The sequence below is a fragment of the Paramisgurnus dabryanus genome, chromosome 14 (genome assembly GCF_030506205.2).
Source record: "Paramisgurnus dabryanus chromosome 14, PD_genome_1.1, whole genome shotgun sequence".
In the NCBI taxonomy this organism is placed as follows: Eukaryota; Metazoa; Chordata; class Actinopteri; order Cypriniformes; family Cobitidae; genus Paramisgurnus; species Paramisgurnus dabryanus.
In genome coordinates, this window is record NC_133350.1 from 21,468,550 (window position 1) to 21,494,384 (window position 25,835).

Consider the following 25,835-nt stretch of genomic DNA (forward strand, 5'->3'; position numbering starts at 1 on the left):
ACAATGCATTGTATGGGTCAAAATCATAAATTTTTTAGGCCAAAAATAATTCGGATATTAAAGCAACACTCCAGCCAATTATTAAAATTACCCCATGATTTACGCCCCCCAAGCAATCCGACATATGTCCATCATCTTTTAAATGAGCACATTTGGAGTTATTTTAGTAACTGTCCTTGCTTTTCCAAGCTTATAATGATAGAAAACAGGGAAGAACTTCTGACTTTGAAGCACAAAAAAGTGCATCCATCCTCAACAGAAGTAATCCTCACGGCTCCAGAGGGTTAATCGATGCAATCGATTGTAAGAAAAATATCCATATTTCAAACTTATAAATAACTAGCTTCCAGTAACAACACCAATTCACACAATTCACGAGAGTCACTGCGCAATGTAACCATGGCAACAAATCCTCACTACGCTACAACTCTTGCATGAGTAAAAGATGGCGTTGTTACCGGATGCTAGTTATTACAGTTATAAAGTTTGAAATCAGGATATAGGGCAAAAATGCATTTATTGCCCTATGAAGACCTTTATTAACCCATTGGAGCCATGAGGATTATTTCTGTGAAGGATGAATACACCTGAGGCAATTTTGATATTTGGCTGAAGTGTCCTTTTAAGTGAAGATTATATTCCATGAATATGTTTCATTAGTAATATGTATTGCTAAGGATTTCATTTGTACAACTTTAAAGGGAATTTTCTCAATATTTTGATTTCTATGCACCCTTAGAAGCTTATTTATTCAGCTTTTCATTTATTCAGGTGATGTATAAATCTTAATTTTAAAAAACATTGACCCTTATGATTGGTTTTGTGGTCCAGGATCACATTTTCCAAAGTCTTTACTTTACTAACACAAATTCCTTTAATATTTCAACGTACATAGATTGCATGGCTTTGTAACAGTTGAGGAAAAACATAGCTTCCATGAATAATTCACTGTACAAATGCTTTGGTAATGAATGCTCAAGTGCTTAAAACAGTTCAAAAGATCAATGTTAAAATGAATGTTCCTATGAGTCAAGATTTATGAAGGCTAAAGTCTTGACTCCACTTCACATGAATAAGGTTGTATTTACATTTCATCAAAAAACGTCCTGGTACTGGTATGTTATAATGCAGGTGAAATTATTCTTTATCATCAACTCATATCAGATTTGATTCGATTTGTGGATTTTAGAGGACAGAGTGTATCTGAACTCCTGTAGCTCTTATAATCAAAGTCTGGCAGACTCATTATCACAGGAAACGAGTGCCAGTGTTTCCATACAGATCCTCTGCCAGACGTCTCTTCTGTACCTGGGTGTTCCATGCAAAGCCGATTATGTGAAGGTCTGCGTCTCTCTTACACCGTGAACCTTGTGGTGATATTTCAGCGAGAAAATGGGTCAATGCCAAGCATCAGTGGCCCGCTGTTGCATATTAATGATGCAGCTTGGCTGTGACAGATGAGATCGGCCCACAAGTCTTTCGCACACATACGCATACACTCTCTTCTCCACTGCCTGTCTTTCTATATATCTACTTTCTGATGTTGTATTTATGCTCTCCCATATCCATTTCTTTCTTTGCAGTGCCCTTTTTTTCATACTGGCATCCATTTCTGGTTCTATTTATCATCCTCCATTTCCGCTTCCTTTAACTTTCACACCTGCTCACTTTCTCGCTCTCTTTCTTTCTCTCCGAGGGTCTCGAGAGAATAAACACAAAGTCGATCTCTTTTGGAGGCAGTTCAGAGGAGACCCTGTCCCTGTTATGACTGTGGCATACAGTATAAAGCCACGGTGTCCGATACGCTTTCCAAGGATTTCAATTGCGCCGGCTTTACAGGGCTATCAGCCCCAATGCAGAGTCCGAGGACAGGGTCAGGCCGCGAATCGATATCACTGCGGCCTCTGAAATAAACTAAACCTTGTCGTTCAGTCAAGGTGTGTGATGAATTAGGTTACTACAGTTAAAATGTGAAAAATATACTATTTGATATCACTGTTGTTCAACATCAAATCCAATGTTTGTGACTTTAGGGCAAAAGGCACTTTTTGTATTTGGGTACGAACAACAACACATCGCAAAACTATCACAGAGGTGATAACCTTTCAAAATGTCCACCATAAAGTGTGAATATTAGTACATCAAAGGTACAAACTGGTACCAAATATATACAAAGTGTATGTGTACCTAATTGGTACATAGGACCTTTTTAAAGGGAATCTTTCCAGTGACAACTCTTGTATATATTTTTGGAAAGTATAGTAATACTTGGTAAACATGCACTGCAAAAAATGATTTTTTTATCTTGACTTATTTTCAGTAAAAATATCTAAAAATTCTTAAATTAAGATGCTTTTTCTTGATGAAAATAAGACTAGTTCTTAGCCCAAAAATATCAAATTTAAGTGATTTTGTGCATAAAACATGCAAAAATATCTGCCAATGGGTTAAGCAAAAAAATCTTGAACATTTTTCTTAAACACTAAATTCAAGAAGAAAAAAATGCCAAAAACAAACAAATATTTTTACTGAAAACAAGACAAAAATACTAAGATTTTTTTTCTTGAAAATATATATATTTTTTGCAGTGTGATTGCAAAAGTATCATTATATTTTTTTGCAATTCTGTTTTGTGATGCTAGTAGTCAAGAAATTACACAATTGTAAGGTTTTGACCCAAAATGCTAATCTGTTATTGGCACAAACAGCTTGCCGTGGCAGGAGAGAGAGAGAGAGAGAGAACCTGAGTTACCTGACGGTAAAGTATTCTGTCAAACATTGAGTCTAGATTGCTAACAGCCACTCAGGGTTAATGGCCCTCCATGAGTTTTGGATGATTTAAAAAGTCCTCACACCCGGTACGACCAGAAATGATTACAAGCGGCGACGTACTCTAACAAGCGTTAATAATGACAGCGGCGCCATTCATCCCCCTCGTACTTCCATCAGGACTGCGCAGCCGTTTACGTGGCAATGCATTCATATCAATCGCAGTGTCGCTCTTCAAATGTCGTCCGATTTATGGCGCTCCTCAGACGTGATGTGTCACAGCGTGATGGTTTTGAGCTTGTTTGGAAGAGTTAATCATTTGACAAACAGGCCGCGTGACGTTTCTGCTATTCCGTCGTGCTGGAGCCGGGTGTGGGGGGGGGAGGTGGTCTCATTTTGGTGACAAATCTAGCATGGCGGATCCTCCCGCAATCATCCATCAGTCACAGTCATCACGGCTCAGACCGCGTTGACTGCAGGGTTCATTAATGCCGTGCCCGCGGGCGAGCTCCAATCCGACCGTTCGGTTGCTGATGATGACTCAATTACCATAGGACGCCAGCCATCCAAAGCAAACTAAATCAGAGGCTGGGGCATTAGCGGCGTCGTTCCTCAGAGACGACAAAAGAGTGAGTTGTTAAACGTCAAGATGGCGATACGTAACGCAAACGTTGACAACGGCGCTGCTATGGTGGTGAAATACTGGATGAGATCAGCACAAATAGCTGCTCTGAGGGACCTGAAGCATCAACAACTGAAAGACAGCTAGGGCTTTTTTGTAGATATACGAATAAAGCATATACAAGATTTTAAGTCAAGTAAAGCAAAAGTTGATATTGTAGTTCAAAAGATTAAAAAGATCATGTTGAAACATAGATTTAATAAAGCTTAGAAAAATCAAAGGAAAATTGTCTGCTTCCAAAACTTCATAAAAGTGTTTTCCTCGCACTTCAGGGGCCACCAGAGATTTATCTGCTAATCTGTACAGGCTATGCTTCAAAAGATCTCAATAAAAACCAATGCAGCTCTCCTCCTCGGCTCTCTCTATAGAGGAGAGAAAATAGAATTATGCTCCGTTTGATAATTAGATATTGAAATCATGAGCTGACAAAACAAAAAAAAAGGGAAATCACTCTGCAGTTGACAGCTAGGTTAGGAGCCCTGATGCAGAGTGCTGATAAAAGACATTAAATATTGGATATTTCACTAACAGACGGTGTATGGGAGTTTCTTGGGGAAATCTACAATGTGTGTAATTTGATATTGAGACAAATTACTGCATGTTGAAATAAATGACTATTGTGTGGTGGCCAAGTCATTCATTGTTTGTTGAAATTGCATTTGCTGGTATTGCATTATACATTACTGCATGACAAACATATTTTTTGGCATCAAACTGAATTAAAAGTATACAAGTAATATATTTATACTTTTTCCTTATCACATACATGTATCTTGTTTAATGCATAAGATATGCGGATAACAACCTAGAAAACAAAAATATCTTTAAAAGGTGTATTGTGTAACGTTTAAAGGATCTCTTGACAGAAATGCAATATTATATACATAACTATATTATTAGTGGTGTTTAAAGACCTTACATAATGAACTGTATTGTTTTTATTACCTTAGAATGAGACGTTTTTATTATACTATAACTGATCTCACTGAAGCGTTTGCAAAATAAAGTACATTGCAGTAAACACTCACCTAAAGGATTATTAGTAACACCTGTTCAATTTCTCTTTAATGCAGTTATCTAATCAACCAATCACATGGCAGTTGCTTCAATGCATTTAGGGGTTTGGTCCTGGTCATGACAATCTCCTGAACTGCAAACTGAATGTCAGAAGGGGAAAGAAAGATGATTTAAGCAATTTTGAGCGTGGCATGGTTTTTGGTGACAGACGGGCCGGTCTGAGTATTTCACAATCTGCTCAGTTACTGGGATATTCACGCACAACCATTTCTAGGGTTTACAAAGAATGGTGTGAAAAGGGAAAAACATCCAGTATGCGGCAGTCCTGTGAGTGAAAATGCCTTGTTGATGCTAGAGGTCAGAGGAGAATGGGCCGACTGATTCAAACTGATAGAAGAGAAACTTTGACTGAAATAACCACTCGTTACAACCGAGGTATGCAGCAAAGCATTTGTGAAGCCACAACACGCACAACCTTAAGGCATATGGGCTACAACATCAGAAGACCCCACCGGGTACCACTCATCTCCACTACAAATAGGAAATAGAGGCTACAATTTGCACGAGTTCACCAAAATTGAACAGGTGAAGACTGGAAAAATGTTGCCTGTTCTGATGAGTCTCAATTTCTGTTGAGACATTCGGATGGTAGAGTCAAAATTTGGTGTAAACAGAATGAGAACATGGATCCATCATGCCTTATTACCACAGGCTGCTGCTGGTGGTGGTGTAATGGTGTGGGGGATGTTTTCTTGGCACACTTTAGGCCCCTTAGTGCCAATTGGGCATTGTTTAAATGCCACGGCCTACCTGAGCATTGTTTCTGACCATGTGCATCCCTTTATGATCACCATGTACCCATCCTCCGATGACTACTTCCAGCAGGATAATGCATCATGTCACAAAACTCGAATCATTTCCAATTGGTTTCTTGAACATGACAATGAGTTCACTGTACTAAATGGCCCCCACAGTCACCAGATCTCAACCCAATAGGGCATCTTTGGGATGTGGTGGAAAGGGAGTTTCATGCCCTGGATCTGCATCCCACAAATCTCCATCAACTGCAAGATGCTATCCTATCAATATGGGCCAACATTTCTAAAGAATGCTTTCAGCACCTTGTTGAATCAATGCCTCATAGAATTAAGGCAGTTCTGAAGGCGAAAAGGGGTCCAACGCAGTATTAGTATTATGTTCATAATAATCCTTTAGGTGAGTATCGTATATGTTTGATTTGATACTTAGATCAGCATCTGTTTAGTAATTAAAAATATTAAAACTGACGAGATGATGACATGTTTGGTATCTGCTGTAAAGCAGCTGTCTGATCTCAGTTGATGCTAATATAAACCGTATAAAAGTAGTAGGGGCATATCTGTCAGACCTCAGAAGTAAAAGTAATGGGGAGAGAGAGAGAGAGAGTAAAATACCTGTAATTCCAGCATGTCTGAACAGAAGACTGGTGTCATGAGAGTTCAGTCTGCTAAAGTGGTTGATGCAGACTGAAATTAAATCAAACAAGGATGCTGGTCGAAGCAAGAGTGAAAGCTGCTGGATTAGTTACAGCATATCAAATAAAGCTGCAGAAGGATGTAACCGGATGTCTTACACATCAAAACTGGATTTAAAGTCGGCATGAAACGGAAGTAGCAATTGTCTTGTTTTCCCCGCGGTGACGTATATCTGAGTGAAATTGCTTCTGAAATAAAAAAGTAGGGCTGAAATTGAATTCGCTCATCGAGAATTGATTGGATCAGGGTGCGGACTGGCCATCTGGAGCACCGGGACATTTCCCGGTGGCCTGGCGGTCGTTCTGGCCTGCCTGCCAGCTCAGGGGTGCGTTTCCCAAAAGCATCTACTGTCGTAAGTTTCGTCGTTACTGATAAAGTTCAACAATTTGGTGTTTCCCGAAACCATAGTTCAAACGAACATTCACAAGCTGCATCGCAAACTTGTGTGGTTTGAACAACAGCTCTTCACCTGTCGTCAGAAGCATTGACCTTGTTATTATAATATTATAGACGTTGATCATGCAAAATAAGCAAAAACATGTACATTCTAAATAAATATATTAACATTTTATTTTACGTCTTTAATTGTGTAAACAGAATTAAAGCGCTGCATTTAAAAACTGCGCATGTGCGCGTCATACGAGCTTTAAGACCCTGGGGAATCCCTGGGAGGAGTGACATAAAAGGGAACTTGCGCATGAATGAAATATCTTGAAAATAAACAACAGATAACAAAATCAGTCTTCCAATGCAACATGTGTTATTTACAGCAATAATCTGACATTAAATCGATTTGAACAGATTAATTAGTCCTCCACTTACCACGTGACATCATCAACTATGTTGTTGAACCAACATGGTTCAAATGACGAATGTGCAACAAAGTTACTATGTTTTCGGGAAACGTAGTGTAGTTTCTCCAACTATGCATCATGGTTCAGCAGCGAGTTATGTCTTTGTTCAGGAAACGCACCCCTGAAATATTGTCTCAGTTGCCCCTGATTGGATCGTTTGAAGTTGGGTTATGTTGCTAATTGGTGCAATCTTTTCCAGACCCCGCCCACCTACCATACCATGTGACCGGAAGTAAAGAGAGATCATTTTCGAGAAGGGGGGTGGGGAGATTTGCATTTCTGATTACATTTTATGAGGGCACATGAATAAAATCAAAAAAGAAGCTCACAGATAAGTCATTTGTAAAAAATACCACAATATAAAGTTTTTCAGTTTAATTTCATTTCGACCTTAAAAATAAATTCAAGCAATAAGCCCCAAGAAGCAGTGGGTTACCAGTGCATTTAAGGGGCATTGTTAAGCACCATTAATTACACTGTCAGAAATAAAGGTACAAAACTGTACCTTTTCTGTCACTGGGGCTGTACCCTAAGTTTCAGTTTAGTACCGTTACAGGAATACAAAACCGTATAAAATTTTGGGTAGATTACCGTACCTTTAGGACCTACATTGTTAGAAAAAGTCAAAACATGTACCCTAGCTGTAAGTGGGGCAGCACTCTTTAAAAAGGTAATTGTATGGACCATTAGGTACAGATATGTAAACATTTCATACCAATATGTACCTTTGAGATACTAATATGTATTTTTGAGGTGCTAATAAGTTCTCTTTGGTCCCAGTATGTACTTCTGAGGAACTAAAATGAAATCCTTAGGTGCAAAGCTGTACTTTTTGAAAGGGTACAGCCCCAGTGACAGAAAAGGTACAGTTTTGTACCTTTATTTCTGACAGTGTACACATGGTAAAAAATTAAGAAATGTTTATTTTTTAAATTGTACAACAAAAGCAATTAAAGTTAGTTGGCTCAACACAAATTTAATTTCGAACATGATTTTCAACTAATTAAGTTGAGTGAACTTAATTTTTACTTCCAAGTACAACCCCCCAGCTTAAGTTCAGATAAATCAATTAAATTGTTTGGAAAAGATATCATAATTTTATTAAGCTAAACCAACAAGCAATTTTTTAAATCGTTTGTGGGATAATGTAGTTCTTCACCATGAATTAGTAAATTGTAAACTGACATGCACAGAGTGACTTCCACCACCAGCAGGACCTCAGCAATGCATTTTGGGTCTCCAAAGAGACATGAGATCTCATCTCCAAAAGTCTTCTCCTTTCATCTCATCTGCTGCAACATAATTGCTTTGTGTCTCTTGAGTAACGGTACTGATTGGTAACTCAATAACTTCTTTACAGATGATTAGATGGAACGGCACTGTGTCAGGGAGTTTTTCAGGGTGTGCTAAAATCAGAAAGACATCAGGCACAGAGAACAAGCGGGCAGCCCAGGAGGGACTTGGAGCGCAGGCGTATCTCATCTCCTGTATCCCTGTACTCCAAAATGGGAGCTGTTTGGTTCTGTTCTTTCTGGGTCAGTTTGAAACAGAAAGTGCTTTCACTGTGACAAAATGAACACGGAGGGCTTTACATTGTCAATGCTGAACTTGACAGTCCTCTAACATTTAATTTAAACTGAAGGACACGTCACCTTTGAAAGGAAAGATAACGTGCGTGGCATTGCAGTGTTAGTGAGATTATGCACTGTCAAGCAAAAGCATTAGAACACTACGACCCAAAACTTAAATTCTGTCTTCATTTATCCTTGCGTCGGTTTAAACCTGCATGTTTAATTTCTTCTGCAGCCCGACAAAAAGAATGATAAGTTACTGTGGCTTTCAAATCTTATGTATGACTTCATTGGCTAGCCTTTTAAAATATTTGAATATGAGATGCACAAAAATGATTTGTAAACAACAGATAAACATAAAATTGTATCGTTTTGGAATGACATGGGGGTTCAGGTGAATCATTCCTTCAAAGGCACACACTTAACACTGCTAATGTAACAGGAATAACCAGTAGATTAGAAAGAAAGGTCTTTATAAACAAAAAGTCTAAACTTACCATAATATATTTAAGAGAGTGCATGTGGCAAGTCCTCCTAGTACAGCTCTCCTGAACCATAATACCTGTTCAAAACACTATTGTTACAAGGTAGAAAACTCTCAGATAAGCAGCATAAAGCACAAAAGTGTTGGACATTACCTGTGTTTTTGCATGGGAGATTTCTGAAAACAAAAATGGCATGACGTTGACTATCCCACCTGATTGAAAAGAAACAAACACCAGTCAACAAAAATAGCACTAAAACATAAAATGGGCAATTCCATGCAAATGTCACCATGAAAAGTATTTTTTTACCAATAAAGTTTTAACCATATTGATAGTTCAGATATTTAAATATCCATGCAAAGCCTCTGTTAAAGTCTTTAAAGGGGACATATCATAAAAATCTGCTTCTATCAACCTAGAAAATGTGAATAAGATCAACCCAGTAACTTAGTTTTGGTAAACTATTCTCTGCAAGCATGTGAAAAAAAGGTCTTTGAAATTTGTCTCCCCTTATGATGTCAGAAGGGGATAATACCGCCCCTTAATCTGTACTATCCAACCACAGCAATATCATTTAGTGCAGAGATCACCTCATTTGCATTTTAAAGGACACACCCAACAAAAGGCACATTTTTGCTCACACCTACAAAGTGGCAATTTAAACATGTTATAATAAATTATCTATATAATATTTTTAAGCTTACTGCACATATGTACTCTGGGGACACCAAAGATTTGTTTGACATCTTAAAAAAGTCTTGTGAAATGTCCCCTTTAAAGCATTTTTTCATTATTTTCCATGGTTAATGCAAATTTCAGAATATAAAGGAAAAAAATGTCATTCATAATGCTGTTTCTTTGTCAAAAATGCACACAGAAAATTAAAATAAAATGATGTCCCATCTCCATTTGTTGGGTATTAATGATTTAGGTTTGAGCATTTTAATTTGCAGAATTACACCCCCCCCCCAAAAAAAATCCCCAAAACATTTTTTGTCACATCCATAACGTGTGCATCTTTACCTTATCTAAAACACAAGTATATATAAAAAAAATTCTGACGTTTGGACTTATCATCTGGGATTTAGAAAAATATAAACATATGGTTTAATATATATGTAATAAATCTATTTTCTGAGAATATACATTTCAAGTTTTGACTGCAAATGTCACCTCAATAACACTGGAATTGCTCAAATAAATGTCTCTTAAGTACTATAAGAATTGTGCATTGATAAAAAAAATTAATTAATTAAAAATAAATAAATAAACAAGATTTCAAAACAAGAGACCTTAACTACAATGGAAAAAATTAGATAAATATTAATTCAACTTTTACTTTGAATATTAGATTTCTGATGGAATAAGCCCCATTTTAAAGACTTTTAATAAATATGATAAATGTGCACCTGTGACTATACAGCACATTTTATGCTCATGCAAGTCAACATGTTGATGTCGACTATAAACACTATATGACAACATAAAAAAAAAATATTTAAAACTTGTAGTGCATTTGTAGTGCACAACTAGACCTACCATTTCTGCAAACAACTAAAAATCTACTTTTAACTCCTGTTATTGTTAATGAAAAAAAAAAAGAATATAGTGCTATAAATTTCTTCTTAAAAGTGCTGATAGTCAACTCAATTTTTTCTTGCATCGAACCAAAATCATCAGAAAGACAAATACGAACAAGGAGCAGGGGACTAAAGCCAGTACATTACAGCAGATGGCACAGCGTAAGGTAAGAGCCTTTGTAATTGCAGATGTTCCCAGGAGTCCACTGCTGGTATTCAGACAAATAAACCTAACTGTGGGTCCTTGTGAGACTGCTCCACTTTTTGTGCATTTTCTATAGAATCTGCATTAACCAAACTGTTACTAACAACCTTCGCAACGCTACACAGTATGCTGACGTGTGAGTTTTTTCATAAACGTTATTGGTTTGACACCAGGCCAGCTCATTGCCTTCCTCTCGTCAGCTGGTTTGGAGACTGATAGACTCCCCCAGCTGTCGCCATAAACAAAGCCTTGCCTTGTGACTTCTTAAAAGCAGATGCCCATTAGGGGCCCGGAGGTTCCACAGGGTGTATACTGGGCAGTTAAAAAAAACGTGGAGCAAGCGGCCGTCTATTCAAAGGTGTCACAGCGGACCTGGCTATAAATGAGAGTAAGGTGACATGTGAGACTCTTGCGGGCGGTTTTTGTTTGCTCTGTCGACAGAAGCCGTCTGCGGACCGGAGAGGGCTGGCATCCCCAAGACCTTACAGCTCTGAGTGTGGCAGCCAATTAACGGGATTAGAAAAAGGGACAGAGATGGGAGAGAAAAATCCCCGGACTCCTGGCTAACATCTACATTGTCAAAGTGATAAGGTTCGAAGGTACATTCATTAACTGCTCAGCGCAAACCAGCTGCAATGAACACACATCGCATCTCTGCGACACACCACTATCCACACAATTCAGCAACACAACATCTTATATTAAAAAATATTTGGACATTTCAAGGCACACTTAAAAATGCCTTTATCGGGTTTTAACTTAGCTTGTAATTACCCACTAATAATGACTTCTTGACCTGTTTATTTAATAGTAAAGATATCCCATAACACCCTTTCTGACAATAGATGAAGAACAGTGGCGTAGCAAGTGAGTCCCGGGCCCATATGCAAAAAGAATTTACGGGCCCCCTTAAGCAAAAGCCCCCTCCCAACCTTGCCTGTTGGCACTGTTCACTGTTAACTGTGGCGCGCAGGTCTTTTAATAAGGCAGTCAAATATTTTTACTTTACTTTTTTACTTTAAAGGGTAGATTTAAATAAAGAAAAACAAAATGTTTTGGGTAGTTTTTGACTCGTGACTAACTTCTCCGCCTTCTCTTTTCTCTTTGAGGCCCCACTTTTATGTTTATATTTGTCCATCCTTAATGTTCATGTAGATAGCCGCTATAGTAACCTCTCCCACTGTGTTTTCTTTTTTTTGGCGCGGCGATGCGTCATGTAAAAAAATTATGGCGAAATGACTGAGAAATTAGACATTACGGAGAAATAACTACACATGATATGCATACAAAAATATATTTATTGCTGCCACAAAAAAAAATTCAATTGAAAATTTTTTTTAATTAAAAGCTGGGGGGGGGCCATTTGCACATGCATACCCTGCATGCCCAGACGCTATGCCACTGATCAAGAATCATATGTTTAGCAAATGTTTTGAATATTTCTAAAGCAATGACATTAACACATTTCTAATGCAGTGTTCACACCAGACACGGTAGAGGCGGCAAGCGCAAGTGAGTTACATGTTAAGTCAATGCAAAGACGCGATTAGGCATCCTGCATCCGCGAATGGCGTGGAATTGAGCTTTGCCGCGGGAAATGCGTGAGTTGAAAAATCTGAACTTTGGCGGATTTCCGCGCCGTGTTACCAATCAGGACCTTGCTGTAGTAGTGAAGTGATTACAGGAGGTGAGCAGAAGCCCCTCCCATGACGCGAATTTTCATGTGAATGTCTTGAATTACTAGAATTTTACTTGCGGCTTTCACAAGCAAATGAAGCGAGTAAACTCAAATGTTCAAGCGTCCAACTACGTGCGAATAGCGTGTTTTGCCACCTCTACTCCGGCTGTTGTGAATGCACCATAAGTGTGACTTAAGTGTCAAAATGTTTTTTGGGGACACTTTATCTTGGACACAAAAAAGCAAAGGTGTGTCTTACCGAGAGCAACTGTTCCCATTAGAAAAGGTTTTCCGATTTGGGTGAAGTCATTTGTGGTCTCCTGGTGAACTTCTGAACCCACTACAAATGTCACGGCCACCTTGGGGCAAAGAAATTATGACAGACTGTAAGACGCACGGCAGAGAGCATCCGATGTAATCCAGACCACCGATAGATTCTCATTTAACATGACATTTGCAGGGATATACAAAAGCAGAGAAAAAGCGCAATGACAAATATCTTGGTAGCTCCTGTCAAGGGTTACAGGAAACGCCTTGGGGCCCTACAACCAAAAGTGTTTTACCCAAAATTGATAGCATTTAATGTCATGGCTAGTAAAACTGAAAAAAGATGGGTGCATATGAGAGAGAGCGAGAGAGAGAGAGAGAGAGAGAGAGCGAGAGCGAGAGCGAGAGCGAGAGAGAGGCAAAAGTCCTTGACCTGAATATTTGTGGTGCATGTCTACGTATCTCACAGCTGAAATAATATTTACACGCACTATCTGATAAACAAACTGAATAATTGGGATCATTTATTATTAGCTGCATGATTTGAGGCTTGACACGGTGCAGTTTTTAATCCCAGTGCTCAACAATACAGATGGCCGATGGCTCAGGACCAATGTGTGAGGTATTTGGGCCAGCTGATGAAAGCATGTATTTTTGTCTATACACAGTTCTGTAATGTTTTAAACATTGTGAATTTGATTAATGCAAAATGTCACAAAGATGAATGTACACAGATATGGTTGTGTGGGAATGTGAAAATGACTTATTGAAATAATAAATCTATTGTATGCCAAAAAAGTGAACTTATAGCTTGTTTGTGGCATTGCAACTGTATACAGTAGTTTCCAACGATTATGCAAATTATAATAAACAACGAATAAACTAATCAATTATTTGTTGTAGTCTTTTTAGTCTAATTTTAACACGTACAAAAATGTAATTACATTGCATAACATGTCTTCACTGTATGTGATGGGGCCGGTGTATGTAAAAGTATAAACTACTACTACAAATAAATCTTTATGATTGAGCCAAGTGAGCTTATATACAAAAATCATACATAAGAGTGATTCTCACAAAATCCAGACTTAAAAGGTGTCCAGCATCAGATTTTTTTTTAAAAAGCCATTGAAGCCAATTTTGTAATGCACACATAAGATTACGGTCTGAACTTACTATAACTATTATTTTTAGAGGATTTAATAAAATATTTCCTATAGAATTATTTACATTTTAAGATTATCATTATAAAAAATATCATTACCACAACATGATATTACATTAAATATATTAATTTACAAACGTATGTTTCGGTAATGAGAACTAAAAAGTTGTCTACAGTAGGTACTATGACAAACAAAATTTTAACTTTTATCTGGAGAGAAAAAATAAGAACTGTTTACCTGGTAGCCATCTTGAGTGTCACAGTCAATTATGTCCCTTCCAACTATTTTTTTTTGTTTTGAAAATGTTATGTTATATTTACCAATGATCCCCAAATACCACATGTTTCTTTACTGTAAATGTTTATAGTATAACATCCACTGAAGCTTTTTATTTTTTAGATTTTTTTATTATAAATATTTCCATGTCAAATAAACAGTCATGGACACGTTGCGGTAATGAAAAACATTACGGTCTGAACTTACTATAACTATTATTTTTAGAGGATTTAATAAAATATTTCCTATAGAATTATTTACATTTTAAGATTATCATTATAAAAAATTATCATTACCACAACATGATATTACATTAAATATATGCATTTACAAACTTATGTTTCGGTAATGAGAACTAAAAAGTTGTCTACAGTAGGAACTATGACAAACAAAATTTTTACTTTTATCTGGAGAGAAAAAATAAGAACTGTTTACCTGGTAGCCATCTTGAGTGTCACAGTCAATTATGTCCCTTACAACAATTTTTTTTGTTGAAAATGTTAGTTCCTCGAGGGCTTAAACAATGATTGAAAATTGTTGCGGAGGATGAGAACTTTTTTCAGGGACACATTTATAGTCCTTATTATTATCTCTATATTTACCAATGATCCCCAAATACCACATGTTTCTTTACTGTAAATGTTTATAGTATAACATGCACTGAAGATTTTTATTTTTTAGATTTTTTAATTATAAATATTTCCATGTCAAATAAACAGTCATGGACACGTTGTGGTAATGAAAATTTTACCCTTAAATGTGGAAAAAAACCCACAAAATTAGTTTGTATGATGTCATTTGAAATCATGTGCAAAATAGTACATGAAGAGATGTTTGTAACTGTATGCTTCTTATTTTGATACTCTTACTTTGCATTTACTTTTTTATCAAAATGTTTCATGACATATCACAAGTCTAAGAGGCTGTTTACACTTGGCATTAACATGCGTTTTCGTCGATCGGATCACAAGTGGACGACGTTAATGCCAGGTGTAAACGGTGTTCAAAACGTTTTGAACGCGTCCACTTTCGACCACTTTCAACCACATTCAGAGGTAGTCGAAACCACTTTCGATCGGATCGCTTTGGAGTTGCGGAACGCAATGTGGTTGAATGTGTTCGAACAGCCACAGGCGACCACCTTCTCTCCGCCCATTTATCTAATCTGAGGTATTAAACACAAGTTTTACGTCTTTTTTGACTTCTGCCGTGAACATACGGTGAACAGCGCTATTTTTAGCCTTTCATTGATAAAACTACTGCGGGGTGTTCTCCGTAGTTTCGTTTTGAAAGCGTGAAAGTTGCGCGATCCTATTTCATCAATTGCGCTGAAAATTCAGAGAACGCTCCAACAAATAAACGTACAAAACTCTGTGCAGCATGTATACTTGCTAAACAAGCAGCGGGCTCCGACATAATATAAGTTTGCGTCCATATAAACTCATAATTACTCCCGCCGCGTTTGACAGCAGAGAGACTCGCCCCCCGTCTCACAGACCACCCCCTCACAGTATTCAGGACAGATGCGGTCGAAAGTGGACAAAAGAGACGAATTTAAATACCAGGTGTAAACCCAATGTGTCTCTCTCGTCCACTTGTGATCAGATCGATGAAAACACATCTTAATACCAAGTGTAAACAGCCCCTAATTCGCGAGAATCACCCATTCAATTACAGTATGTGGCTTAGAAAGTCCAGATCCACAACACTATGACTTTAAAATACAGATTGTTCCCCTATGTAAGCACTGGTTTCCAGTGATACCCACGAATCACACATTCATATCTTATTTGGCCTTATGTTATTTTTGTGTTCCAGGAAGTCACAGGACCTTCCTGTTGTGTTAACCTTAATTCTCACTATAGCCGGACCGCAAAAACACAAAGCCATCTATGAAAGAGATGGCAGGGCAGAACGAAGGGTCTGCGCGTCTGTCAGAAGATGACAGCCCACCTGTGCGTCCAGACTCTGCGTGCTGCCGAGTCAGAACTGTGAGATTGTTAATGGAATTTTGTGGCACTACGTGCTGGTGAGAGAGAAATGAGAAACACCCTGCCTACATTTCACTGCCCACACATGCAGGGACAGCAAATTACTCCCAATTTCTCTCTAGAACCAAGAGAGCGACAAGTCTGTTTGGAAAGACGGATGGACGGACAAGCAGACGGAATTGTGCTGTCTTTTGGCTATAAACAAGAAATGAAGCAAGGGGAGTTGGAAAATCGAAAACATGAAACAAATGTTACGAGGTCAATTAGTGTGCAAAAAACACTTTTATTAGATGTCTGTTGTGTTTAATGCTTAGTCAAATTTGTTGACTAGCAGTCTGAAAGGAAGCAGTAACAATCAACAAAATCTCATGGCAATTCATACGTATTTTTACATATAATTCCTATTAACTACAGCCACACTCGTTTGTTTTTGTACAATTTGCTTTCGCCCCTGACTTTTGGGGTGGGGTTTCATTATAAAATACATATGAATTCCTGTGAGATCAGGCTATAATAATCACTGAAAAACAGTCGAGTATAAATATCACCAAAAGTATGCAGTTTTATTAGACGTCTGCTGTGTTTAAAGGTACAGTGTGTAATTTTTAGAAGGATTTCTTGACAGAAATGCAACATAATATACAAAACTATTTGATCAGGGGTGTATAAAAACCTTTTATAATGAACCGTTATGTGTTTTTCACCCTAGAATGAGACGTTTTTACATACACTGAGGGTCCCCTTACATGGAAGTCGCCATTTTGTACCGCCATGTTTCTACAAAAGCCCTTAAAGGACAAACTTTTTTTTAACTAAGTTGTTTCCAACGATGACATGTTTATCTGGTGGCGGCTACCTTAGCTTCTCTATGTGTTTCAAAAGCGAGAGGTGAGCAGTGGACTGAGCTGTTGGTTGCAATTCGCAACCTCACCAGTTGATGCCGCTAAAATGTACACCCTGCACCTTTAAAGGGCACCTATTTCATTGCTAAAAAACAATGTAATTTGGTGTATTTGGTTTACTTTGAGGTTTGCCCCTTTTGCATATCGATAACATGTACTAAAACACACTTACACACCAAAGGAAATGTAAAATCGTGAATTGGACAATTGTTGCCCTTTAATGCAGTAATTAGTCAAATTTGTTAACTAGCGATCGAAAAAAAGGCAGTAACAATAATTACTGAACAACAGGTTGTGGTAACAAATATAACGAAAAAAATGTAGTTTTATAATTTTTTTATAGGATTAAAGCAACACTAAAGACTTATTGCTCTTTGCTCCCCCTACAGGTTAGAAGCATAATTGTTCATTACCACTGTCGTAAATACTGCAGCATATCCGTCTCTGATTGGATTGTAGGTCTGCCGTAAAGCAAGTTTTTGTAGTTTTCACTCGAACTACAGGACCACTACCTGTTGGTTGGAAACTTCTTTAGTGCGGTTTTGGCTGATAGAGGGCTGCAAAGCGAATGTGAAAGTGCCATTCACCCTGTTTTGAGTGGATGAACCACTGAAACTTTTTTGGAAACGTTATTTTAAGGTAAAAAAAAACTCTTTGGTGTTGCTTTAAATAAATGTTAATGAATGTTAATAAATTGCTTTTTTGTTTGTTGACTTAAAGTCTGTGTAAACTAATTTCAAAAAATTGTTTCCAAACACATTATAAGTGTTAGAAACACATTAGAAAGGCCGTAAACTATGTAGTCCTGAATTTTGGAATTAAACACTGTTAAACAGTTTTTCCACATTTCTGCGTCAGGATTATTTGGGCGGGCCTAAAACGGTGACTTGATGACGCACTTGAGCCACCAAGCACGACCCCACCCCTAACACAATCGCTAGCATCCATTTGGGTTGCAGAGGTATATGAAAGTTGAAAGAGACGGCACATGCGAGTGGGTGTGGTTTCAGCGCTGACACACCCCCAGCATTTGAGAGCACAACCAACTTATTTTATGTACTTGGCATTTTTTTAATCAATCAAATTTGTCTGGGTGGTTAATAACACAAATTTCTGTGGTGTGACAAACTGAGGACACATTTAACATTGGACTGTCTTACACTGACTTATATATTTTAATATGCTCATAATATGCTCGTCAATTAAGAGAAAACGCATCTCTGAGTTTTTCCGGCAATCCGTAATACCACTATTATCTACCAGGTGGTGCACTTACGCAACTTATAAAACCCTGAAGTATCACCCTAAGGAAAACAGCTAAAACTTTGTGTATGTTTTGGGAATCGCTCTGCATCTGATCTCTATCAAAAGTCCTCCACAAAAATGGAGTTATCTCAGCTTTTTGCTTAAAATTTTGTATTTTTGAAGAAACCTACCCATATTTGATATAGGTGATAAAAGATAACAAAGTAAGGTTAGATAAAAAAATCATGAAAAATGCTGGCTGGCAACTTTTTAAAAAACACTGGCAGAGAAAGAGTTAATAGTCTCAGATGCCTTTCACTGTATCAAACAGGATTACTGTAAAACTTGAATTTACCATACAAATGCAGAGAGATGACATTACCGGCTCATTTCTGAAGACCACCACATGCTGCAGCGTCTAAGTGTCATTCTATTATCATAGAGGAACTTTCAGCTGAAAATGTGACTATTAAATAACCATTATTATTTCTGAGAAGCATGCATATGCACAGTACGGTGGCATACTCTGAATTGGACGATTTTTGTGTACTTGCAATTTTTGCATTTTTCGTGGACGCAGAAGAGGCTGGCGGAGAGCTTAGCAATTGTCTGTAAGTAAACATTTTGGGACTGGAGAACGAGTGACCTGGATTACTGAGAAGACATTCCATTAGATGCATCTTGCTTTTGAGCTCAATAAACTCTGGAAGGTTGGCTTTCTGTTTCCTTTTAAAGGCCTGTGTGATAGAAAGAGATCGAGCAAAGACTATGATCATCCTGCTTCAAACTTGAGGTCGTCAAAATCTCGAGCGAGGAAAATGAAATATAAAAGCACATTGAGTTGTTCGCTCAAATCCAGTGGCTTTGTCTGAGGGCGCCCGTCTACCCAACCTTCTATTTCTGCTGTTATGAGCGAGGCTGGAGCTGAGAACAAGAAGGGGAAAGGGCAATTGTGCTGTGCTCCATCAGGATTAACCTCTTGCTTATGCATTAGTGGAGGAAAAAACTGCAATTTTCTTCACTATTTGACACAGCAGCCAAGAATACACACTGGGGCGCGCACATTCGCCCTCGCTCCGAGATGATAAACACAAAGCACACAAACTGATACAGTCGGACAACAAAACACACATCCGCAAAGCAAACATCTTTAGCACTTTCTAAGTAAAGCAAATCCTCTTTAAATGCATGAAGGCCACTCCAGCGACTCCAATCTTCTAATGCACACATGGGACCAGATGATGGACTGAAAGAATCTATTTCACGGAGAATCAGGATGAAGGTTGAGGGCAGAGGAGGGGGGCAGGTGATAGGAGCTGGCCGCCGGGCTGACAACAAGGCTGGTGAAGCTGACAGCCCATAACCCCTGATTTAGGCTGTGGCCTTTTTGCATGGAAAAACATGAGAGAGAACTTGGCTTCGGCACTAAAACATTCCCAGAAGAGCCGAGCAGTTGAAGAACCTTGTTGTGAGTCAAATTATGGCACTTATACTTGCCAAGGACTTTACTATTGCTGTAATGATGGTTAAATATAGCCTGCTTGGAAGAGATACACCTCGCCAAAACAGTTTTGAATACTGAGAGTTTGATACACGTATAGGGCAGCACAATAAATCTATAAAACCAGCTCTGGTTGTGTATTTTACAGATAAAGCTAAACAGTGAGAATACAACTTACGGAAAAGAAACACGAAGTTTTAGTATAAAATAAATAGGCATTGCTGTGCAATCTTATTGCATGCACATTCACAATTATTTGTGAAGATGATTCAGTCTGCTGAAAACATCTGACAAACTCATAAAAAAAATGTCCTTGTTGGGATAAATCATCCACAGGTGCAAGAGTTTGGGCATTTAACAACTTCTTTTGTGTTTCAGAGAAAAAAACAAGGTCAGAATGACATAAGGGTGGAGAAATTATCACTTTTATGTTGACTATTTTCATGTTTGGGTGAATTATTTCTTTATAAGCTTTGTAGCTTGGCAACTGTAAATGGCTAATTACAGGCGATAAATGTTAAAAATTATATCACTTCCCCCCCTTATAATTTATTTTTCCATGCAAAGTCACGGCTAACTGCAGGTCACTTTGAATGATCCACAATGTCCCAATTGATTATGTCAAAATAAACACAATTAGCTAAAAAATGTAGGCGATAAAGCAAAAAAAGCACAGTTTGTTCCCTGAAGTGAATAAGAGGCTGAATAAATGAACGTGGCTGCTCGCTGAGGCAGTGATGCAGTGTAAATGGCCTATTTTATCTCAGGCTCTCAAAAGGTGAGGTATAAATACTCTCTTGACCATATCGCAAAATGGGACACAAACCGCAGGTAAGTAGAAAAGAGAGTGGGTCCTATGTGAGGTTTCTGAAAGTGGCAACCCTAAAAAGTGAATTTTTCAGACAAAGAGGTCATTTCAGGACCGATCACACAATAAAATGAGCGATAAATTGTGTAGTGAACTTTTCTGTTGTCGATTTAAAGGACAGCTATTCAGCTACTGCCCATTGGAGGCTATGATGTTTTATGAACAGAGCTGAACACAGTATGTCAAACTCTAAGGGTGTAGATCTACTCTACTGGGCGATGTGGGCGGAGCAAGACAGCTTAAGAACGCATGGTCTCCTGACATTGATCTGTTTGGTTTGTTTAGGCTTCGCAGCAGGACCGGTATCACAGCAAGCTTCGGTACCAAGTCTAACACCAGTGCAAGTCAATGAGAGCTGAATGCACATACATACAACATCATATTTGTTGCTGATGTTAATTAATTCATCAGTGGACTATTTAAAGTAATACAACAATTTTCACTTTGAGTATTACTTATCTTGGCAGAGGTTGAACTACAAAACAGATAAGCTGATGCAGAAATTTTGCACTGAAATAAGAACGGGGCTAAAGTCGCAATATTTATGCTTTGCCCGCCACTGAACTGATTGTCGCTTGTGTGATGTAATATTATGGTTTGTTTTTACTTTCTAATGATAGAAAATAGGTTTCTAAAACAAATGATATAAGATTCATCAAGTTTTTCTGTGTCTAAAGCAGTAATTGTCAAAGTGTGGTCCACGGACCACTAGTGGTCCGCCAACCCCCCCAGTGGTCCGCCAAAAGATGACCTAAACTAGGCAAGTGTTTATACAATCGTCACTTATTTAAGTAGATTTTTAATGCACTTGCGAAACTGTGATATCAGTTTTTGCCATTCTGTTTTAATAACGTAAAAATGGATCGGTGGCTAAACCAAAGAGGGTCAAAATAAAAGATCAAGCGTCAACTGAAAACAGCTAAAATCCACAGATCTATTAGTTTTATAATGTACTAGTTTTTGTTTCATGTGTAAAATCCCTGTAATTTCAGTGATTTTGGACATTAAGGGGAACATTTTTTTTTCAGTATTTTATTGTTACCATAGTTACAACCATAGACTTCATATACCCAGTTTTAAACTAAACTAATGGCTCTTTGGAATGACATTAAGTGGGACATAGGCTGTAATAGTATGTTTAATTGCACTTTTTTTCACATGTGCAGTTTGTTGTTCATATTAAGTTGCAACTCATTTCACATTTACTTTTTCAAATGAAATAAAATTCATATAATAATTTCTGAACATAGCATTGCATTTAAAAAAAAAAAAAAAATGAGTTTTTGACTTGAAACAGTTGCATATTCAACTTAAACTTAGCTTATCCTTCCTATTGTGTTATTTTTTCGGGGAGTGTTAGAGTGGGATTCTGTTAGGTGGTCCTCAGAAAAAAATTGGAAGATAAAGTGGTCCTTGGGCTGAAAAGTTTGAGAAACACTGGTAAACAAAGTGACAATCAAAGTCAATGTTTTAAGCGGCCAAGTTCAGGTATTTTTGCACAGAATAATAAAGCGTAGTGTCAATAAAATCATTAATTTCAGTATTTTTTGTGTTATAAATAAAATGCATTGTGTATTAAAAGCTTAGTTTTGAATCTGTCATTTACACAATCACAAGTTACATTTTTTATGTTATTTTCATGGTTTAATTTACACTCCAAATCTCATACCGTATTGACCCAAATATCAGGCGACATTTTTTTCCACGAAAATGTAAACGATGTCGTCTTATATTTGAGCTCTAGAGTCAATTACATGAATCATACTGTACTGTACACCCTCAAAAATGCAGTAGTTGGCGCTAAATACACATAAACAAGTTCAGCTGTACTAAAGCAACCTAATAAACTGCAGTCGTTTACAGTAAGGCAGACCTCTACTGTTAATGAAATATTAATTGATTACATGTTTTTTTTTCACAATAAAAAGCAGAAAAGCATTACGTAGTCAATTTCACAGCACACGCATCAGCGCTGAATACCTGAAGTAATTTTATGTTATGGACTTCAGCAATGAGTTTCTTCACAAGTTCAAATAGATTTAATTGGCTGTCAATGGCTTTTCGTTCATAAGGTGGGGAAAAAATCGCTCAGAAAGTGATCCCAACGATATTGTTCATTGTGTCTTTATCGTTATAGTTGTGGTGTGAACTCCGCTATTCTCTTTAATATAAAAAGATTTTTAAAACTATATTTTTTATAGTTATAGTTATCGTTATAATGTGAATGGCCCTTAAGTGTTATTAAATCCAGATGGACTGCAGGTTATACACTCACCTAAAGGATTATAAAGAACACCATACTAATACTGTGATTGACCCCCTTCCGCCTTCAGAACTGCCTTAATTCTAAGTGGCATTGATTCAACAAGGTGCTGAAAGCATTCTTTAAAAATGTTGGCCTATTTTGATAGGATAGCATCTTGCAGTTGATGGAGATTTGTGGGATGCACATCCAGGGCAAGAAGCTCCCGTTCCACCACATCCCAAAGATGCTCTATTGGGTTGAGATCTGGTGACTGTGGGGGCCATTTTAGTACAGTGAACTCATTGTCATGTACAAAAAACAATTTAAAATGATTCGAGCTTTGTGACATGGTGGATTATACTGCTGAAAGTAGCCATCAGAGGATGGGTACATGGTGGTCATAAAGGGATGGACATGGTCAGAAACAATGCTCAGGTAGGCCGTGGCATTTAAACAATGCCCAATTGGCACTAAGGGGCCTAAAGTGTGCCAAGAAAGCATCCCCCACACCATTACACCACCACCAGCAGCAGCCTGTGGTAACAAGGCATGATGGATCTACCATCTGAATGTCTCAACAGAAATCGAGACTCATCAGACCAGGCAACATTTTTCCAGTCTTCAACTGTTCAATTTTGGTGAGCTTGTGACAATTCTAGCCTCTTTTTTTCTATTTGTAGTGGAGATGAGTGGTACCCGGTGGGGTCTTCTGCTGTTGTAGCCCATCCGCCTCAAGGTTGTGCGTGTTGTGGCTTCACAAATGCTTTGCTGCATACCTTGGTTGTAACGAGTGGTTATTTCAGTCAAAGTTGCTCTTCTATCAGCTTGAATCAGTCGGCCCATTCTCCTCTGACCTCTAGCATCAACAAGGCATTTTTAAAAAGAGGGGGTTGTCTTATAATCAGGGTCGTTTCATATTCTGGACAATATTCAAATTAAATTATGCGACTTTAGCTGGGGTTTCACAGGCGAGGAAACATATTGTAATACACCTAATGTATTATTTTTTACTCAAAATATATTTTTCTGAATAAAATGGATAGCTAGAAAATTTCTACTTTTCTTAAACTTTAAAAAAAAAGTCAGGGATAAGCATTACAATAGAGCCAAAACTCTTCTCATTCCTATTCTTCAAAAGGATCCAAATAATGAGAATGATCAATTTTCAGATTGTCTTGGCAATGTGACTGGAATTCAGCTGTAATCGACTGTACATTCAGACAGCTTTTTGAAAGTAAACACTGGCCAGACTCATCACTTTATAAGAATACAACCTTAATGTTTCCATTGTTTTTGTGTGTGTGTCTGAATCATGTAGGGCACAGCTAGGGTTGATGTAAAGTGTGTCAGTTGAAAGAAATAGCAGATTGCCTACAGTTGTCCATTGGCAAAGGTCTTATGTTCGGCAGCGAGTAAGACTGTCTGCAGTTGGGCTTAATTGCCGCATCCTGAAAACCCGAGCCGCGGGCTGACAGGTTGACATTTACATGCTTTCAGAGACATTTTTGATTGTGGTTTTATGAATTACATGATTAGAGGAGATTTGGCCAGCTATTCTAAGACACGATGCAAGCAGATTGTGCCGATTAGATAGCGATTCCCAAAAGCCAGGCCTCACGCTAGCTGCGACATTTAGAAGAAGTGATTTACCAGCTCGGCAGTGAATTGTTATGATGAGGTTACAACCTTATGGATTCCTGGAGTGTGTTTGTGATGGAGTAGTGAAGCTCTTCAGCAGAGACAATAAATAAATCATCATGGAGAGAGAAAATAGATTTTTTTTCTCTCTCTGTCTTTGCCTGACATATTGTGAAATCAAAAAATCGTTTGAAACTTTTAAGTAGAAAGAATCATTAGTAACCCGTGTCTCAGATACGAGACAAACCTGATTAACCCCGGCCCATAATGCCTAACTAGACAAAATGAGCAAACATATGGAGAATTTTAAATTAATAATAATTTTTTAACATCTTCATTTGGTAATGCTATAGGCCTGTTATGCGACTCTTAGGTCACTAATTTAAACCTGTTGCACATTACTGTAAGTACTGTGATAATTCAGTGATGGTATTTAACAAGGCACTTGAAATACTATGGTTTACTTTGCTTTAATTAAACCTAATCACTACTGTAGCTACAGTACTAGTGTTAAAGGCGGAGTGTACTGTATCTCAAAAAAGCTTTTTTAAAATTGAGTTGAGGCAACTACCAAAACAGACTTGTAGCCAATCAGCAGTAAGGGGCGTGTCTACTAAACAACATCTTTGCCTGGGTTGCGTATTTGTGGGGCGTGTCGATCAAAAGAACGTCCAGATTCTTTTGGAGTAGTTTTGGCGTGTTTGTTTAGGTGATTTCCAATGTCAACGGTGGCTTTCAGAGATCATAGACCCTGCCTTTAACAACATTTAACAATACTAACCCCACCCCCAATGGTTCCACTTTATACAGTACATAGGTGTCTTTAATTACAATGTACATATATACAAAAAATGTATACAGTGCCCCTATTGTGTACATACATGTTATTAAATTGTACTTACATTTAAAGTATCTGGATGTACCTTCCCCCCAGAACTTATACTTAAACCAACCTCTAACCAAAACATGCACATGCTCAGTAAGTTATCAAAAATTATCAAATGTTTTTCTTACAGGTAACAACGACTACAGCATTTGTGATTCGACTGTATATTCATAAGTTTGCATTTAAGGAATACTTTAATTCAATTCAATTCAATTCAATTCAATTCAATTCAATTTATATAGCGCTTTTCACAAAAGTCAATTGTTTCAAAGCAGCTTTACATAAATAGAAGCAGTGAAAAGCACAGAAAACGACAGATAGCACAACAAAATACATGATAGCATGAGCAGTTAAATTTGCTGCGGCTATGACTCAATATTATAATTGCACGTATTACTAAAGCAACGTATAGAAGAGGAAGCTAGGTAAAGCCCAAAAAGGCTGCCTCCCCGGGGTGAAAAACCCCTTAGGAGAAAAAAAACCCCGGGCTTTTAT

The 25,835-nt window shown here is 37.8% G+C and overlaps 1 protein-coding gene across 3 annotated transcripts in view; it reads right to left on the reverse strand.

The window, feature by feature from the left end:
- LOC135719045 (uncharacterized) overlaps positions 1 to 25,835 on the reverse strand; it is a 122,380-nt gene that overhangs the window by 40,501 nt on the left and 56,044 nt on the right. For all 3 annotated transcript variants that reach the window (XR_010521002.2, XM_065241552.1, XM_065241551.1), the window contains exons 9-11: positions 12,615 to 12,714; positions 9,046 to 9,104; positions 8,905 to 8,969 (exon numbers count right to left, since the gene is read on the reverse strand). Coding sequence is in view for 2 of the 3 variants with exons in the window: in XM_065241552.1 (XP_065097624.1) it covers positions 8,905 to 8,969; positions 9,046 to 9,104; positions 12,615 to 12,714 (224 nt within the window). In the remaining variant the exon portion in view is untranslated. The remainder of the gene's footprint in view (positions 1 to 8,904; positions 8,970 to 9,045; positions 9,105 to 12,614; positions 12,715 to 25,835) is intronic.